Source organism: Vitis vinifera, chromosome 7 (genome assembly GCF_030704535.1).
Source record: "Vitis vinifera cultivar Pinot Noir 40024 chromosome 7, ASM3070453v1".
Classification (NCBI taxonomy): domain Eukaryota; kingdom Viridiplantae; phylum Streptophyta; class Magnoliopsida; order Vitales; family Vitaceae; genus Vitis; species Vitis vinifera.
This window is the reverse complement of record NC_081811.1, coordinates 18906271-18924315: the sequence shown is the minus strand read 5'-3', so window position 1 is coordinate 18924315 and position 18045 is coordinate 18906271. Positions and strand designations below refer to the sequence as shown.

Here is an 18045-nt window from a genome sequence, read left to right as displayed (position 1 = left end):
ATTTAAAATTCAAAAATAGAATCAATAAAAAAAAAAGGATAAAAATTAGTCTAGAATGAACAATAATTATATTGTTTCTCATATGCGCATAACTATACCTTCTCAAATTTTTTTATTAGGTAAACATATGTTAAATTAATTGAGCCCAAATCAAATGAGAATTAATGTTTTAAATTCTCTAATTAATTTACTAATTTTTAAGAATAATTGAGAATTTGAAAAACTAACTCAATTATTAGCATAGCACTTTGACAATGGCTAAATATTAAATGCGCACAGGTAATGCAAAAACTTAACATATTTACCACTTTTATATATATATATAAGTGAACTTTATTGTTTTTAAATTCACTTTAAGTAAAATATTATTAACCATTATTATTTGTAAAGTATTATTATTCAATTTTAACAAAAAAAAAAAAAAAGAATTATACCTTTAAGAAGATATTAATATCCATATTTTATTATATCTATTTAAAATTATATCATTTCTAATTAAAAAATTTACTTATAATTTTATTATAATATTAGTATTGGTATTTTACAAAAATTATTTATTTTTCATTATATAATAATTATTTTCTATTTTTATTAAGACTTGAATTGAATTGAATTGATATTAATATAAAATGAGTGTACAATTTTTATTTTTATTTTTGTACAAAATGAAAATAGAAAAACTATTTTTAAAAGCAACTAAAATTTACTTATCCAAAAGTGTTTTTGTTTTTTTGCTTTTTGACAAATATGTTTAAAAACAACTTGCCAAGTATTATTATTTTTAAGACATACGTAAAAAACTTATTTTTTCTTTTTAACTCTAAAATAATTTTAGAAACAAGGTTAAACATACATGGGCAAACAGAAATGTATGTCTTAAAAGAGGCTTAGAAGAGGCTTAACTCCTTCAGAAGTTTACATATGCCAACAAAAGAAAAACTTATCCAATCCCTCGATAGTTTTTTCCGAAGCTTTCTCCATTCATAAGCATGGAATGATGTGCTTTTCTCCCTTCTTGAGAGCTTCCCTAGCTTCTTAGCAATCCATCTGCTACCTTTCCACTACATCCTTTTCCTTTGTGTTGGCCTTCCTACAATATTGTACTCCTTAGGCAAAATTGTTTTAGTTTCTTAATTACTTGCTTTAACTTCTCCAATCCCTACGAAAAAAAAAAAAGTAATTTTTGTTTGTTTAATGATTTTTTTTTGTCTAGTACTAAATCAATCCATCAAATAAATGGGTTAAGATTGTATTATTTGGTTATAAAAGAAGGTGAATGCATTATTTAAAAAAAAAAAACAATTTTATGAATTTTTTAGCTAAGTAATAAATTTCAAATCAAACAATACTTAATGTATTTGATTTATTAATGAGTTTAGTCACTTTTAAAAATAATTTGAAAACAAAATACTGAAGTAATTAGTATCATAGATTTAAGATCAAACATGTTCTACATAGAACTATAATTTTCAAAATTTTCTAACTAGACAAGTAGATTCCGAATCAAGCAGGACACAATGTGTTAGATTTGTTAAAAAGTATATTAATTTTCAAAAAATAATTTTAAACCCAAAAAACTGTAAGGGAATTATAGAACTATCTTTATTTTACTCTAAGTATTGATATTCAAGTCTGTGCCAACACAGGAGTTCGGATTTAATCTACAGATCTGTACTTATTTGAATAAGAGATTTGTAGTTTAATTAACTTCTCCAATCGCTTATAGTTTTTTCAGATGCTTTCTCCATTCCTAAGCATGGAATGTGGTGCTTTTTTCCCTTTCTAAGAGCTTCCCCCACTTTTAAGCAGGAGTCCATCTGCTACCCTTCCACTTTATCCTTTTCCTTTGCGTGTACGCCTGCCAAAATTGTATTCCCTTATTCCCTAATTAGCGAAACTATTTCAGTTTCTCAATTAGTTGCTCCAAGTCTCACCCTCCTGACCAATTTCCTCTTCTTCTCTTGCTTACGTACCTCTCTCCCTAACTCACTCAAAACTAAGAAACAATGGAGGTTGTTGGAGAGGTTGTTCTTTCTGCTGGTCTTGAATTGTTGTTGAAAAAGCTAGTCTCCTCTGAGTTGCTCCAATTTGCTCGCCAACAGAAAGTCTATTCTGAACTCAAGAAATGGGAGGACAATTTGCTGACTGTGAATGAAGTGCTCGATGATGCTGAGATGAAGCAGATGACGTCGCCTGCAGTGAAAAACTGGCTATGCCAGCTCAGAGACTTGGCTTATGATGCAGAGGACGTACTGGATGAGTTCGCCACCGAGCTACTGCGACACAAGTTGATGGCAGAACGCCCTCAGACCCCCAACACTAGTAAGGTACGAAGCCTTATCCCCACTTGCTGTACGAGTTTCAATCCATGCCATGTCGTGTTTAATGTTAAGATGGGGTCTAAGATTAAGGAAATAACTAACCGCTTAGAAGAGCTTTCAACTAAAAATTTTGGGCTTGGGCTGCGAAAAGCCACAGTTGAGCTGGGTTTGGAGAGAGTTGATGGAGCAACTTCTACCTGGCAACGACCCCCCACTACATCTTTGATTGATGAACCTGTTCACGGCAGGGATGATGACAAAAAGGTTATTATTGAGATGCTGTTGAAGGATGAAGGCGGTGAAAGCTACTTTGGGGTAATTCCCATTGTTGGCATAGGTGGGATGGGGAAAACTACACTCGCCCAGTTGGTATACAGGGATGATGAGATAGTCAACCATTTTGACCCAAAGGGGTGGGTCTGTGTATCAGATGAGAGTGATATAGTGAAAATAACAAATGCAATTCTTAATGCATTCTCTCCTCATCAAATCCATGATTTTAAAGACTTTAACCAACTCCAGCTCACATTGAGCAAGATTCTGGTTGGAAAAAGGTTTTTGCTAGTTTTGGACGATGTGTGGAACATTAACAATTATGAGCAATGGAGTCACTTACAGACCCCCTTTAAGTCGGGGGCTAGAGGAAGTAAAATTGTAGTAACGACACGTCATACAAATGTTGCATCATTGATGAGAGCAGACAACTACCACCACTTGCTCAAGCCTTTATCTAATGATGATTGTTGGAATGTATTTGTGAAACATGCATTTGAAAACAAAAATATCGATGAACATCCAAATTTGAGATTGCTTGATACAAGGATCATAGAGAAATGCAGTGGCTTGCCCTTAGCAGCAAAGGTGCTCGGTGGGCTTCTACGCTCCAAACCACAGAATCAATGGGAACATGTACTAAGTAGCAAAATGTGGAATAGGAGTGGTGTTATCCCAGTGCTAAGATTAAGCTATCAACATCTCCCTTCACATCTAAAAAGATGTTTTGCTTATTGTGCATTGTTTCCAAGGGACTATAAATTTGAGCAAAAAGAGCTAATTTTATTATGGATGGCGGAGGGTTTAATTCATGAAGCAGAAGAAGAAAAATGCCAAATGGAAGATTTAGGTGCTGATTATTTTGATGAATTATTATCTAGATGTTTTTTCCAACCATCAAGCAATAGTAAATCCCAATTTATAATGCATGATTTGATCAATGATCTAGCTCAAGATGTTGCTACAGAAATATGCTTCAATTTAGAGAATATACATAAAACTTCTGAAATGACTCGTCATTTGTCATTCATACGTAGCGAGTATGATGTATTCAAAAAATTTGAAGTCCTTAATAAACCGGAGCAATTACGAACATTTGTTGCATTACCCGTCACTGTAAATAATAAGATGAAATGTTACTTGAGTACTAAGGTGCTTCATGGCTTGTTGCCAAAGTTGATACAATTAAGGGTGCTCTCTTTGAGTGGTTATGAAATAAATGAGTTGCCAAATTCGATTGGTGATTTGAAACATTTACGGTATCTTAATTTGTCTCATACTAAACTCAAATGGTTACCTGAAGCAGTGAGTAGTCTCTACAATTTACAATCATTGATATTATGCAATTGTATGGAACTCATTAAGTTGCCTATTTGCATTATGAATTTAACCAATTTTCGACATCTTGATATTAGTGGTTCAACTATGTTGGAAGAGATGCCTCCACAAGTTGGAAGCTTGGTAAATTTGCAAACATTGTCTATGTTTTTTCTAAGCAAAGATAATGGGTCACGAATTAAAGAATTGAAGAACTTGTTGAATCTCCGAGGAGAGCTTGCCATTATAGGGTTGGAAAATGTTTCGGATCCAAGAGATGCAATGTATGTCAATTTGAAGGAGATACCAAATATTGAAGACTTAATTATGGTATGGAGTGAAGATTCTGGTAATTCAAGGAATGAAAGTACTGTGATAGAGGTCCTTAAGTGGTTGCAACCTCATCAAAGTTTGAAAAAACTGGAAATTGCATTTTATGGTGGCTCAAAATTCCCGCATTGGATAGGAGATCCATCCTTCTCCAAAATGGTTTGTTTGGAACTTACAGATTGTAAAAATTGCACATCATTGCCAGCACTTGGGGGTTTACCTTTCCTCAAAGACTTGGTGATTGAAGGAATGAATCAAGTTAAAAGCATAGGTGATGGGTTCTATGGGGATACTGCGAACCCTTTTCAGTCTTTGGAATATCTGAGATTTGAGAATATGGCAGAATGGAACAATTGGTTAATTCCCAAATTGGGACATGAGGAAACTAAAACATTGTTTCCTTGCCTTCGTGAGCTTATGATAATAAAATGTCCAAAACTGATCAACTTACCTCATGAGTTACCGTCCCTTGTGGTTTTTTTTGTTAAAGAATGCCAAGAATTGGAAATGTCAATTCCACGACTTCCACTTCTTACTAAATTAATTGTAGTTGGCTCGTTAAAAAGTTGGGATGGTGATGTCCCCTCACTTACCCAATTATACATTTGGGGAATTTCGAGGCTGAGTTGATTATGGGAAAGGCTTGCACAACGCTTAATGGTCCTTGAAGATCTGGGAATAAATGAATGTGATGAGTTGGCATGTTTGAGGAAGCCTGGATTTGGACTGGAAAACCTTGGTGGTCTGCGACGTTTATGGATCAATGGGTGTGATGGGGTTGTATCGTTGGAAGAGCAAGGGCTGCCTTGCAATCTTCAATACTTGGAAGTGAAGGGATGCTCCAACTTAGAGAAGCTGCCAAATGCATTGTACACCCTCGCATCTCTTGCATATACGATAATTCATAATTGCCCGAAACTCGTGTCATTCCCAGAGACAGGTTTGCCGCCCATGCTAAGAGATCTTAGTGTGAGAAATTGTGAGGGTCTAGAGACACTACCTGATGGAATGATGATTAACAGTTGTGCCCTTGAGCGGGTGGAAATTAGAGATTGTCCATCTCTTATTGGCTTTCCGAAAAGGGAGCTACCTGTCACGCTTAAGATGCTGATAATTGAAAATTGTGAGAAACTAGAGTCTCTACCTGAGGGAATTGACAACAACAACACTTGTCGTCTTGAAAAGCTACATGTATGCGGATGTCCATCTCTCAAGTCCATTCCAAGAGGCTATTTTCCCTCCACACTTGAGACGCTTAGCATTTGGGGCTGCCTACAATTGCAGTCGATTCCAGGGAATATGCTACAAAACCTCACATCTCTTCAATTTTTGCACATATGTAATTGTCCAGATGTGGTGTCCTCTCCAGAAGCGTTCTTGAACCCCAACCTTAAAGCACTTTCTATTACAGATTGTGAGAATATGAGGTGGCCTCTATCTGGGTGGGGCCTACGCACACTCACCTCACTTGATGAGCTCGGGATTCATGGCCCATTCCCAGATCTGCTTTCTTTTTCCGGCTCTCACCTACTTCTTCCTACATCTCTCACCTATCTCGGGTTGGTAAATCTCCACAACTTGAAATCCGTAACCTCCATGGGTCTCCGAAGCCTTATGTCTCTTAAAAGTCTTGAATTCTACAGTTGCCCTAAGCTCCGGTCTTTTGTGCCAAAGGAAGGGCTACCACCAACACTTGCAAGACTTGTAATCTGGGAGTGTCCTATTCTAAAAAAGAGGTGCCTCAAGGGCAAAGGAAATGATTGGCCCAAGATTGGCCACATCCCCTATGTGGAAATAGATGAGATTGTACAACAATAACAGCTTCAATCAGGTACTCCCAATTCTTTGTAATCTTCCATCAAAGGTTCTACTTACTTATTGCTGCTTTCTCTGTAATATTTGAGTCTCCCTTTTGTTCCGTAATCAGGGGCTGCCGTGGTCGACAATAAGTTGTGGAGTTTTGTGCTCAAAACCTCGACTCTCATGAATGTGCCCTTAGCTTTTTCCTTATTTTTCCAAAGGAAGGTCCCTGCCCTCTTCCAAAACAGAGGTACTTATTAATGCATTGAATTGTAAGTTTTGATAGAACACAATTTTCACCATTTTCAACTAAAAATATCGCTTTCATTTTCTGATAATGATGGAATTTGTGCTGCACATTGATGTAGATGAAAGCAAAATTTCTGGCCATTGGTGCAGCTTATTTGCAAGGGGAAATATCCTAAACATGAAAGAGTTGTACTAAATGCACCATTCTTTTTTCATTTCAGGGTTTACACTTTCAATTCCAGTCTCCACTGTCAATTGTTTTTGGTAATCAGGTCCAAAAGTAGTTTTAAGGCCCCTATCAAATTTGGCACCAACTTCATTTCCTACCAAGGGATGGTCAGTTTTAGGGCCCAACTTCATTTCCTACAATAAGCTAAACAGTTTTGTGCTCAAAAACTCACCTCTCTTGATTGTGTTCTTAGCTTGTTCCTTATTTTCTTAAGAAAGGCCTTCCTACCATAGTTTAATAACTGGATATTTGGCACTTTCAACTCAAAATATTGCTTTCAATTTCCAATAATGATGTCTTGTACATATAGGATGGCAGGAAAAAGGATTGATGTAGATAAAAGGGTAATTTCCTGGCATTGATGCACCTTATTCATATCTGCAAGGGGAAATGCCCTACACATGAAAGGAGCTGTAATAAATGCACCATTCTTTTTTAATCTTGGGGTTTACATGTGATTCCAGTTTCATGTGTACAATTTTTTGCTAATCAGGTCCAAAAGAAATTTTAAGGCCCTATCAAATGTGGCACCAACTTCACTTCCTACCAAGGGATGGGCAGCTTGGCAAACTTGCAGAACCTAACCCACAACAAGAGGCCTTATATCTGGTGCTTCATTTTGCTTAAAGCCAGTATTCTATTTCAATTACCATTAATTAATAGAAGGTATTTCCGATTTTGTTTTAGTTCTATTTCATTCCAATCTAAATTTGCATCTTAGTATCTTAATAAAGCCCTTCTATCTGATTTTGTTTTGTACTTTATTCACACAGGAATTCTCCCTTACTAAACACCAAGGTTTTCTGGGATTCTGCCATCAGCTTGGAAATATGTATTGCAAAATGGGGGAGAGGTATAACTTCTTTGTTGATGAGATTTTTTTCCCTTTTTTCTGCTTTTCCACTTAATTTTTTTTGACTAATTACATGACATTGTGAATGCTGTTGGCCTAGACCCTTACTACTGGCAACTGGTATGTCAAGCAGTTCAGGATGCAGAGAAAGGGCATATATCCCAGGTTGTTCTCTTTCTTATTCTCTCTCTTCTCACTTGTATTGATTTAAAATGTGCTCTTTCAAATTAAGGTCTTTGTAAGTAAGTTGTTGAAGGTAAAATCCCCTAATTGGGGCACATGATGATTGTAACCTAGCCAGGTAAGGTGATATTTTATTACTGTCTTTCTAGCTTTTACATTTGCATATTTCTATATGGTTGCTTAGGCTTCTGCACCAGAATTCTTTTGACTTGGTGCTACATAATTTTTTTTTATTTTTATCATACTGTTTGCTACAATGGGCATGCTCTGCCCATGTGATACCAGAAGGTGAAGGTTGTGGATTAGTAAAAGACTTGACCCTGATGATTCATGTTACAAACTGATGAAGAAGAGAGTCCACTAATATCTCTAGTTAGTCTTTGTAAAATAATTACTTAGGCCCTCTTCCATAATCAGTTTGTATTTGGAGTCTCATTTGTATTTGGAGGCTCACTTCATGTAGCATTAATCTGCCCAATCTAATAGGGATAAAAGGCCCTCTTTCATAATCAGTTTAGGGTTGAAGAGAGGGCAATTATTGGTTCAATCAACATAGGGAAATGAGATTGAACCTCATGCCCTCCACTTCCCACCTTTTCTTTTATTTTTTATTTTTTTTCTCTTTATATTGAACCTCATGACCCTCTAGAAATGCCTCTCAGAATCATGGCAAGAAATTGGTGAATTGTAAAGAATATTTGTGATGGTAGGAATGTTAAGATTGTAGAATTAAAAAAATAATCTGATGAATTTACTGAAGACGGATTTGATAAGGGGTGAAATAATTTCTGTAAGGGAAGGAAATTGCCTAACCTCTAGAGGGAAGAGTGGATCCTTTCCATGCTATGAGGAGTTTGAAAAGAGGAAGAGTTAAAGAAACTGAAATGACAACCCTTGGATCCTCTTAATCTGTAGAATTTAAGGAGTATGCAAGGCAAAAGTTATTGAATAGCAGGACGTGTATTCTTTTGGACTTGATAACAACGAGAAGAATTTTAGTGGAGGTAGAATCAATTAGGCCTGCCCATGTGGCATCTCCAGCATTGCTTTGACTCTAAAGCTTTTTCAGATTCTTCCTACTTCTTTTCCATTCTTTGTCATGTGTTTGGCTGCACCTGCATGTTCTTTGTCGATATACATGACAAATAGTTATGTTATTAGTGCTTTTCATTTAGTGCTTCAATTTATATATATACATATATAATCAGAATTTATTCCTTGAATATTAATCTATAAAGAATCCATATACCCTTGATTTTCACTTCTCTTTGCATTCCGTACTTATGCAATCTGTAATTATTGTTGCATTAGGGTTATTCTTCAGATGTTGAAGATGTGGATGAGGTTCATACACCAGATTCTGACTATATTAAATAAGCTAAATCTTGGCAAGCATAGGGGGCCACAAGTAAATAGTTTTTCTTTCCATTAAGATGGTATACACAAACACATATTTATGTGTTGGTGTCTGATTTTATAATTTTCCACTCCTTATGTTATATAATTTATTTCCAGATTAGCATTTCACAAATGCATTGATGAAGTTACAGAGAGCTGGTATAATAGGGGAGTTTCTAAGTATTTTTGTAAATGAGTTGGTAAATTCTTGTCTCCTAATTGTACTTTGTCTTGTTTCTTATCTTCTTTTTTGCTTCACATTTGGTCAATGGAGAATATCCTATTGCAGTCCTTTTCCACATAAAAGAATTGCGATGGTGTAAGGCTGAATGAGTCCTAAGCTTCAACCCTTATTGCAAGAAGAATAGAGAAAGGACATATTCATCCATTGAAAGATTCATATTTTCTCTTAATAGGGGAATGAGCAGAGATCATGTTTCCCTCCTTATATGACAAATTTTGCTTCTACGCCTTTGCTAAATTTGAAAAAAAAAATTATTTTTTATTTTTTTATAATAATTATAAACTAATTTCCCCATTATATAGTGTGTAGCACGGCTTAAAAGGTTCCATTCTTGTGAAGTGAAAGAAATACAATCACCTTTTGCACTATTCTTCGTTGATTTTGGAGTAATGCATTATATAAAGTTTCATCAATGTTTCCATGATATTTTATGGTGAATCACATCCTTAAGACACAAAAAAGTATGATTTTATTATTATTATTATTTAATTTGTTCTGTTTTTGATATGAAATGAGTTTTTTCTACTCATTTTCCCCCTTTTTATTTGGTATGGGCAGGTGGTCTTAATAGGGGTTCAAAGATGTCTCTTATTGGCTTTCTAGAAGGTGAGCTACCCACATTGACCCACCACCAACACTTGCAAGAGTTGTAATGGGGAGATGTCATATTCTAAAAGAGAGGTGCCTCAATGACAAAGGAAAATATTAGCCTAAGATTGCTCACATCCCCTATATGGAAATAGATGACATTATAAAACTACAACAAGTTCAACCAGGTACTCCCAATATATGGAAATAGTTGTGCCCTTGAGTACCTGAAAATTAAAGATTGTCCATCTCTTATTGGCTTTCCGAAAGGGGAGCTACCTGCCACCCTTAAGAAGCTGATAATTATAAATTGTGAGAAGCTAGAGTCTCTACCTGAGGGAATTGACAACAACAACACTTGTCATCTTGAATATCTACATGTATGGGGATGTCCATCTCTCAAGTCCATTCCAAGAGGTTACTTTCCCTCAACACTTGAGACCCTTTCCATTTGGGACTGCCAGCAATTGGAGTCGATTCCAGGGAATATGCAGCAAAATCTCACATCTCTTCAAGTTTTGCAAATATGTAATTGTCGAGATGTGTTGTCCTCTCCAGAAGCGTTTTTGAACCCTAACCTTGAAGAACTTTGTATTTCAGATTGTGAGAATATGAGGTGGCCTCTATCTGGGTGGGGCCTCCACACACTCACCTCTCTTGATAAGCTCATGATTCAAGGCCCATTCCCAGATCTGCTTTCTTTTCCCAGCTCTCACCTTCTTCTTCCTACATCTATCACATGTCTCCAGTTGGTAAATCTCTACAACTTGAAATCCATAGCCTCCATAAGTCTCCCAAGCCTCATCTCTCTTAAAAGCCTTGAACTCTACAATTGCCCTAAGCTCTGGTCCTTTGTGCCCAAGGGCGGGCAACACTTGCAATACTTGAAATCTGGGAGTGTCCTATTCTAGAAAAGAGGTGTCTCAAGGACAAACGGAAAGATTGGCCCAAGATTGGCCACATCCCCTACGTGGAAATAAATGACATTGTACAACAATAACAGCTTCAATAAGGTACTCCTAATTCTCTGTAATCTTCCATCAAAGGTTCTACTTGCTAATTACTACTCTCTCTATAATATTTGAGTCACCCTTTTGTTATGTAATCAGGGGTTCTCCTAATTTTTCAGAAGTTAGGCCTTCCTACCACAATTTAATATTGATATTTGGCATTGCCCTCTTCCAAAACAAAGGTGCGTATTAATGCATTGAATTGTAAGTTCTGATGGAACATAATTTTCACCATTTTCAACCCTAACATATTGCTTTCATTTTCTAATAATGATGGAATTTATGTTGCACAGAATTTCCTGCCATTCATATCTGCAAGGGTAAATACTAAATATCCTACACATGAAAGAAGATGTACTAAATGCCCCATTCTTTTCTAGTTTCTGGATTTACATGTGATTCAAGTTTTAAGGCCCTATCAAATTTGGGCAACAACTTCACTTCCCACCAAGGGATGGGCAAAAGGCCTTATGTTTGGTGGTTCTTTTTGTTTAAAGCTCAGTATACTGATTCAATCACCATTAATTGTTAAAAGGTATTTAAGATTTTGTTTTAGTTCTGTTTCATTCCAGTCTAAATTTGAATCTTATTATGTTAATGAAGCCCTTTTATTTAATTTTTTTTTCTGTACTTTAATCACACAGGAATGCTCCTTTATTTAACACCTTGGTTTTTTGGGATTCTGCCATCTTTTTGCAAATATGTATTGCAAAAACGGGAGAGGTATAACTTTCTCGAACTTCTAAACTGACCATTGTATTTCATCAGATTGTTTTTAACTTTCTCATATTTTTCCCCTCAAATTTACATCTTTTTGACTAATTACATGATATTGTAGTTACTGTTGACCTAGAGAGGACCTTTCTACTAGCATCTGGTATGTCAAGCTGTTCAGGATGCACAGAAAGGGCATATATCCCAGGTTGTTCTTTTTCTCATTATGTCTCTCCTCACTTGTATTAATTTCAAATGTGCTCATTCAAATTTATATTATCATAATATAAATTGAAGATAAAATCCCTTAATGAGAGGTGGTAGTTAGGTCTTTGTAAGTAAGTTGTTGAAGGTAAACCTTGGTGATGAGCCGGCATGTTTGAGGAAGCCTGGATTTGGGTTGGAAAACCTTGGTGGTTTATGGATGGATGGGTGTGATGGGGTTGTATCCTTGGACGAGCAAAGGCTGCCTTGCAATCTTCAATATTTGGAAGTGAAAGGATGTTTCAACTTAGAGAAGCTGCCAAATGCACTATGCACCCTCACATCTCTTATAGATTTGGTAATTCATAATTGCCAGAACTTGTGCCATTCCTAGAGACAAATATGTTGCCCATGCTAAGACTTCTTTTGGTGAAAAATTGTGAGCTTTTGGAGACGTTGGCCGATGGAATGGTGAGCACCAGATGTGCCTTTGAGTGCTTAGAAATTGTAGATTGTCCATCTCTTATTAGATTACCAAAAGGTAAGCTATCGACCACCCTTAAGAAGCTACTCATTATAGATTGCCAAAAACTAGAGTCTCTACCTGAGGGAATTATGCACCACACTTCAATTGACAGCAACAACACTTGTCGTCTTGAACAACTACATGTATTGGGATGTTTGTCTCTCAAGTGCATTCCAAGAGGCAACTTTCCTTCCTTTCTTGAGATGCTTTTCATTTGGAATTGCAAGAAATTAGAGCCAATTCCAGGCAATATGCTGCAAAATCTCACAGCTCTTGGTATGTTGGGTCTATGTAATTGTCCAGATGTGAGGTTGTCTCCAAAAGAATTTTGGACCACCAACCTTAAATAACTTGCGATTTCAGATTGTGAGAATATGAAGAAGCCTCTATCCTTTGTGCCAAAGGAAGGGCTGCCACCGTCACTTGCAAGACTTGTAATCATGGGTGTCCTATTCTAGAACAAATGAAAAGATTGGCCCAATATTGCCTACACCCCCTAGATGGAAATAGATGGCATTGTCTAACAATAACAATTTCAATCAGGTACCCACAATTCTCTGTAATCTTCCACCAAATATTCTACTTGCTAATAACTTTCTTTCTCTAAAACGTTCTATTCTTCATGTTGTTCCGTATCTCAGTTCCACTTGTTAATTCAAATGATTTTATTATTTCTTAAAGAAGCTTAAAATTCACACAGAAAGAGCACAGTACTTTATGTTTTCTTTGTTTATTTTCCTTTCCCCTTTTTAATCTTAATCATTAACAGTTCTTTTAAAATATTTGTCTTCAGATACTTGTTACAGAGGGGGTTGTGCTTAGCCAGTGTGTGACTCTGGAAACCCCACGTAAAATGTATGGCAACAACTGAGTCCTATCAATACTTGCAACATTACATAATCAAGAGAGATGTCCTATTCTGAAAAGGAGGTTCATGAAGAACAAAGGAATAGGATGGCCCTAAACTGCTCATATCCTCCCATATCTGGAGATAGATTGCATTGTACAGCAGTAAAAAGGTCAATCAAGTACCCCAATTGATGATAGTCGCTCTTTTCTCTTGTTGCTCACATCCATCCTTCTATCTGATTGGAAATTTAGTTCTCTAATTCATCAGTTATGTGCAACAATTTATATTTGCATTAAAAAAATTTCTGAATATATATTCAAAATGAAATGCTCTTGATTTTATTTTTTTGCCTTTTACATTGAAAACATATAACTCTTTTTCATTATTATGCTAACAGAAAGGAATATTGAGTTTCATCCTGCAGATTCCATGTCTGAAGTGAATATGGCGTTGGTTGTTCATTCTCTAATATGGTGATGGTGAAAAGAAGATGAAAGGGCCTAGGAAAAGCATGGTACATATGCTATTTTCATTTTTTATCTTATATTTCCTATTTTAATTTTAAAATAAAATGGCTACTGGGCCATGCCTTTTTAATCATATCAACATGGAAAAGCAGTCAAAAAGAGTTGGAAAAACAACCTGCTTATGATTACATTCGTTGGACTGCCTATAGATCTTGGGTTGGATATGGTGCAGAGGAAGATTTTTACAAACAAACCTATTTAAGGTATTTGGGACTATCCTCTTCCAAACACAGGTGATTATTAGTCTATTGAATTGTAAGTCTGATATAAAAAACAATCTCCATTTCTAACTCAAAATATTGCTTTTGCTTCTTGATAATGATGGAATTGACTTTTTAGATGCAGGATGGCAATCAAAGGGACTGATGTAGATGAAAGCAAAATTCATGGCCATTGATGCAGCTTATTAGCATCTGCAAAGGTAAATATCCTAAACATGAAAGAGCAGTACTAAATGCATCATTCTAGGCCATGTAAATTTTTAAAAAAAAAATCAATCAGGTCCAAAAAGAGTTTTAAGCCCAATCGAATTTGCCACCAGCTTCACATGGCAATAATTTCACATAGAGATACATGGTTGATACACCTATTAAAAGTCTTGTTGCATTTTTTCTTTCTTTCTTTTTTCCGTTTTCAATATGCTTCAATTTCATGATGCAAGGGGCCTTACATCTGGTGGTTCATTTTGCTTAAAGCCAAAATACTATTTCCATCACCATTAATAAATACAAGGTAATTAAGATTTTGCTTGAGTTCTGTTTGATTTTAAACCAAATTTGCATCTTATTATGCTAATGAGCCTCTTATTTGATTTTACCGTGTACCTTAATCACTCAGGCATGCTCCCTAATTTATTCTTCCCTTTGCTTGGAAATATGTACTACAAAAAAGCAAGAGGTATCACTCTCTCAAACTTTTCAATTGCCTAGTAATATGGTTCATTTTAGCATGTAGCATTTCTCATCAAACCTTTGAAACTACTTGGAAATATAGTTGAACACCGTGTTTCTCATCTTTTGTTGCTTTTTTCTGCTTATGCATACAAGGCAACAAGCTAAAAGAGCCTTAGGGTGTGTTTGGAGTTGTTTTCAAAAATGGTTTTCTATTTTTAAGAAAAAAAAAAAGTCATAACATGTTTGATAATCGGAAAACAAAAAACAAAGTGTTTTCCAAGAATATATTTTAATTGTTTTTGGTGGTTTTAACTTTTTTCTAAATATTGTTTTAAAAATAATTATACAAATATGGAGAATGATTGAAAATTAAGTATTTACAAATTAAAGTTATTTAAAAAAATATTTAAAAATATAGAAAATAGGTTAAACACATTTCAGATTTTCAAACAAGATTTGTCAAATTTATAGGAAGTGAATTGGCATTTTCCTCAAAACTTTGATTTTGCTTTTTAATATTTTATTCTATTTTATGACAACAGTATTTTCTTGTACCTCTCCCTTAAATTTGAAACTAGTTTTTCTGATTTTTTGATTGGTAAGTATAACCTAATTTAATTTCCCCATCATAGTAGGACTAAAAAGTGGAGATTCTTATGGAATGAAAGAAATGCAATCAACTCTCACACTATGATGAACTGCGAGCATATTTCAATATTTTGATGGTATTTATTCTATTTCACCAAATACTAATGGAAAGTTATTCATTACTTGAATCATTCTAACAGGCAATTGAGCTGGTACATCACAAACTGAATTGATAGGACAATGATAGTGACAATATTCTTAGCAAGTTCGGGTCATGTATTACATATAAGGTTTCTTCAGTTTTTACAAGATGTTTTATGGTGAATTACACCCTTATGACACACGCAAACCCAAAAAAAAAAAAAACAAAGGATTTTAAGTCATTTCTTTTTTTCCCTTTTGTTAATTTGGTATGGGCAGGTGGTCTTAACAAAGGAGCTCAATGAGTTAGAACTACAGCCTCACTGTCCCAAAGTGAAACGGTCAAAGCTTGTAATAAGCTCCAGCTAAGGTAGGTAACTGTTACTATATTCTACTTGTTTTCTTGTCATATTCAATTGGGTGAATAACAAGTCTAATATGAAAAAATTAAAAAAAAAATACTATATGCTCTTTTAGAATTCTAGAAGTGTGTCCTTTAAGTGAAATTTATTTTTGTCTTATCTACTTTTTAGAGTCTATGAAAAAAATTATTCAATTCTATGCAAAAATTTATTTTATATCTATTTTTATCTTCTAAGTTTGCTTTTGAGATGTTTTCTTTCCATATATGGAATGGTTATAATTTCAATATTTTGTGCTATGGATCAAGCTTAATCTTTAAAAATAGATTTTTTTTTGCAATTAACATAGGGATTCATCTTCTAAAGTACTCTTGGGGGTGATGAATCCTTCTCAAAAGCCTTGGAATCGAGCACAAATTTGAAATTTCAATCTGCAATGAGGTGAAGAGCAAAGGATTCATATTATTTAGTGGCTTACTTTAGACGGTATATTCATTGTGACAAGATGAAGTTTTAATGCAGTCTTTGATCTTGTTTAGATGTACTTTTAAGAGAGAGAAAAAAAAGAAATATTTCTATATAAAAAGTAGAAACTCTTGTACAAATAGTATAGACTTACCTTTTATTTTTTTTAAATTACATCAAAAAATTTTAAAATTTGAGGTAAGAAAACATTTTTAATACTTCAAAATTTTAAACAATTTTTAAAACTATTATCATGTGAATGTAAGTCTTTAAATTTTATTGTATTTTATATAAACAAGCTATTTTATCCTTTTAAAAATATAAAACAGCAAATACTTAATTACACGTTTGTCTCTCCACAAGTGTGAGAACTTGGTAATTCAACTCCCCTATGCTCTCTCTTATTATTTTTTTGCCTCTGTTTTGAATTTTAGGGTATGGGCCTGGTTTCATCCGAAGCTTCCTATAGTTGACTAATTCATGAATTTGAAAATTGTGGAGGATAGAAGAACAAGCACATGTCTTCTGCAAGCATTTCAAAACTTGTGCATCAATGCATCAATGGTTGTTGCTAGTGCCCATGGAGATTCAAATATGTGAAATGGTAATTGTGAGATTGAAATCCTGACCATGAGACTAGCAGACGAGTCTTGGTGAACTTGAGAGTTTTGCCATTCTCTTTCCTTGTGGATCATTCTCAATACAAGTTGTTCTCCCATTATGTTTTAACAGTATGTAATACTCTAAATGGTAAATTATGCCTCAGTTGATCATCTTTGAATTACAATTAGATGTTATTAATGTTTACTTCAACAACTACATAATCTAAAGTTTTTTTTTTAAACAATGTTTTAAAAGCAATGATGTTTACATGGACGGTAAAAAAAAAATGGTGACAATTGAGTTTGATTTCTCTTGAACAAATTTTTGGCCCAAGCACTCCATAAAAAGGATTTTGAGGATTAGTTATAAAATATAAATTGTAGAATCAATTTTTACTTTTAGTTTCCATATTTACTAAAAACTACCATCCTAATAAGATTAAGTAGCTAAGTCACATTTCTCTGCTATGTACATATTTTCTCTATTTAAGTTCACTTGCTATTAACAACATCAACTAATATAATAAGATTCATTTTTGGGTTACAAACTTCATTACTGTTATAAAAACTATTTTGTAACAAGTTCAAGTAGTGACCCATCAATCTTTTGCAATTTTTGAAGGAGAAATGTTAATAGTACTTGTCATTTGAGAAAATTTCCCTATGGTACATCCATTTTAAAATCTATTTGGATATAAAAGGAAAAAAGAAAGAAAGAAAGAAAGAAAGTTAACCCTCAACGACCCAAGACCACATGGGTCCATGTGGTGATCTAAATTATTTTCTAAGTATCCAACTAAGAAGAAATGAGGGTGGATTATTCTTGGATATAATGCAAAATAATGATGATTAATATTAAAAATATTGATAATATTATTTCTCTTATTATTAAAAAATCTTTTACTTTTTGATGATTTGAAATACTTTTTATCAAGTGTAAGTCATATTTGTGATAAAGCACTTTAAGTTATTTTTAAACTAACATGTTGCATCATATAAGGATGCTCAAAATGATCAAACCAGTTTGGTAGGCCATAAAAGTGAAAAAGTTTACTACATTGATATGTAAATATATGAAGATTATGAAAAATGTTTTTCAAAGTGAGTTACAACATATGAGGTGTGGACATGCTTGTTGAAACAAAACTCTTAAAAGCATGACATAATGTAACAAAATAAAATTTTATTAATACATATATATATTATAATTTTTGTCTCCAATATTCTATCCATGTTTGCATTGATATTTATTTAAGCATTCAAGTTTGCATCACTTTTATCATACATGGCTTGGGTGCAATAAAAGTTGCATGAAATATCTAAGTTATGTATTTCTTGCAAGTTGATGAATTGTTCATAACCAATTCGTGGACTTAGG

General features: G+C 34.3%; 2 protein-coding genes across 28 annotated transcripts; both read left to right on the top strand.

The window, feature by feature from the left end:
• Positions 1–1806: 1806 nt before the first annotated feature.
• On the top strand, positions 1807–16838 carry LOC104878740 (putative disease resistance RPP13-like protein 1). Of its 27 annotated transcripts, none has more exons than XM_059738151.1 (21): positions 1807–6072; positions 6169–6291; positions 7013–7185; positions 7293–7372; positions 7473–7537; positions 8867–8963; positions 9071–9153; positions 9756–10798; positions 10895–10977; positions 11089–11330; positions 11440–11518; positions 11634–11717; positions 13033–13258; positions 13514–13603; positions 13766–13849; positions 13956–14037; positions 14278–14348; positions 14454–14513; positions 15298–15387; positions 15518–15608; positions 16500–16838. In XM_059738151.1, exon 1 carries the CDS (start codon positions 2007–2009, stop codon positions 4869–4871), a length of 2865 nt encoding a protein of 954 aa, XP_059594134.1. In that variant the 5' UTR covers positions 1807–2006; the 3' UTR covers positions 4872–6072; positions 6169–6291; positions 7013–7185; positions 7293–7372; positions 7473–7537; positions 8867–8963; positions 9071–9153; positions 9756–10798; positions 10895–10977; positions 11089–11330; positions 11440–11518; positions 11634–11717; positions 13033–13258; positions 13514–13603; positions 13766–13849; positions 13956–14037; positions 14278–14348; positions 14454–14513; positions 15298–15387; positions 15518–15608; positions 16500–16838. The 27 variants fall into 27 exon arrangements, with proteins under 27 accessions (XP_059594134.1, XP_059594138.1, XP_059594137.1 ...); XM_059738155.1 differs by having other exon boundaries at positions 13487–13603; XM_059738154.1 differs by adding an exon at positions 15950–16041 and having other exon boundaries at positions 13033–13603; positions 16572–16838.
• On the top strand, positions 4899–6059 carry LOC132254023 (putative disease resistance protein RGA3). The gene has a single exon (XM_059737715.1). It carries the CDS (start codon positions 4899–4901, stop codon positions 6057–6059), a length of 1161 nt encoding a protein of 386 aa, XP_059593698.1.
• Positions 16839–18045: the final 1207 nt, after the last annotated feature.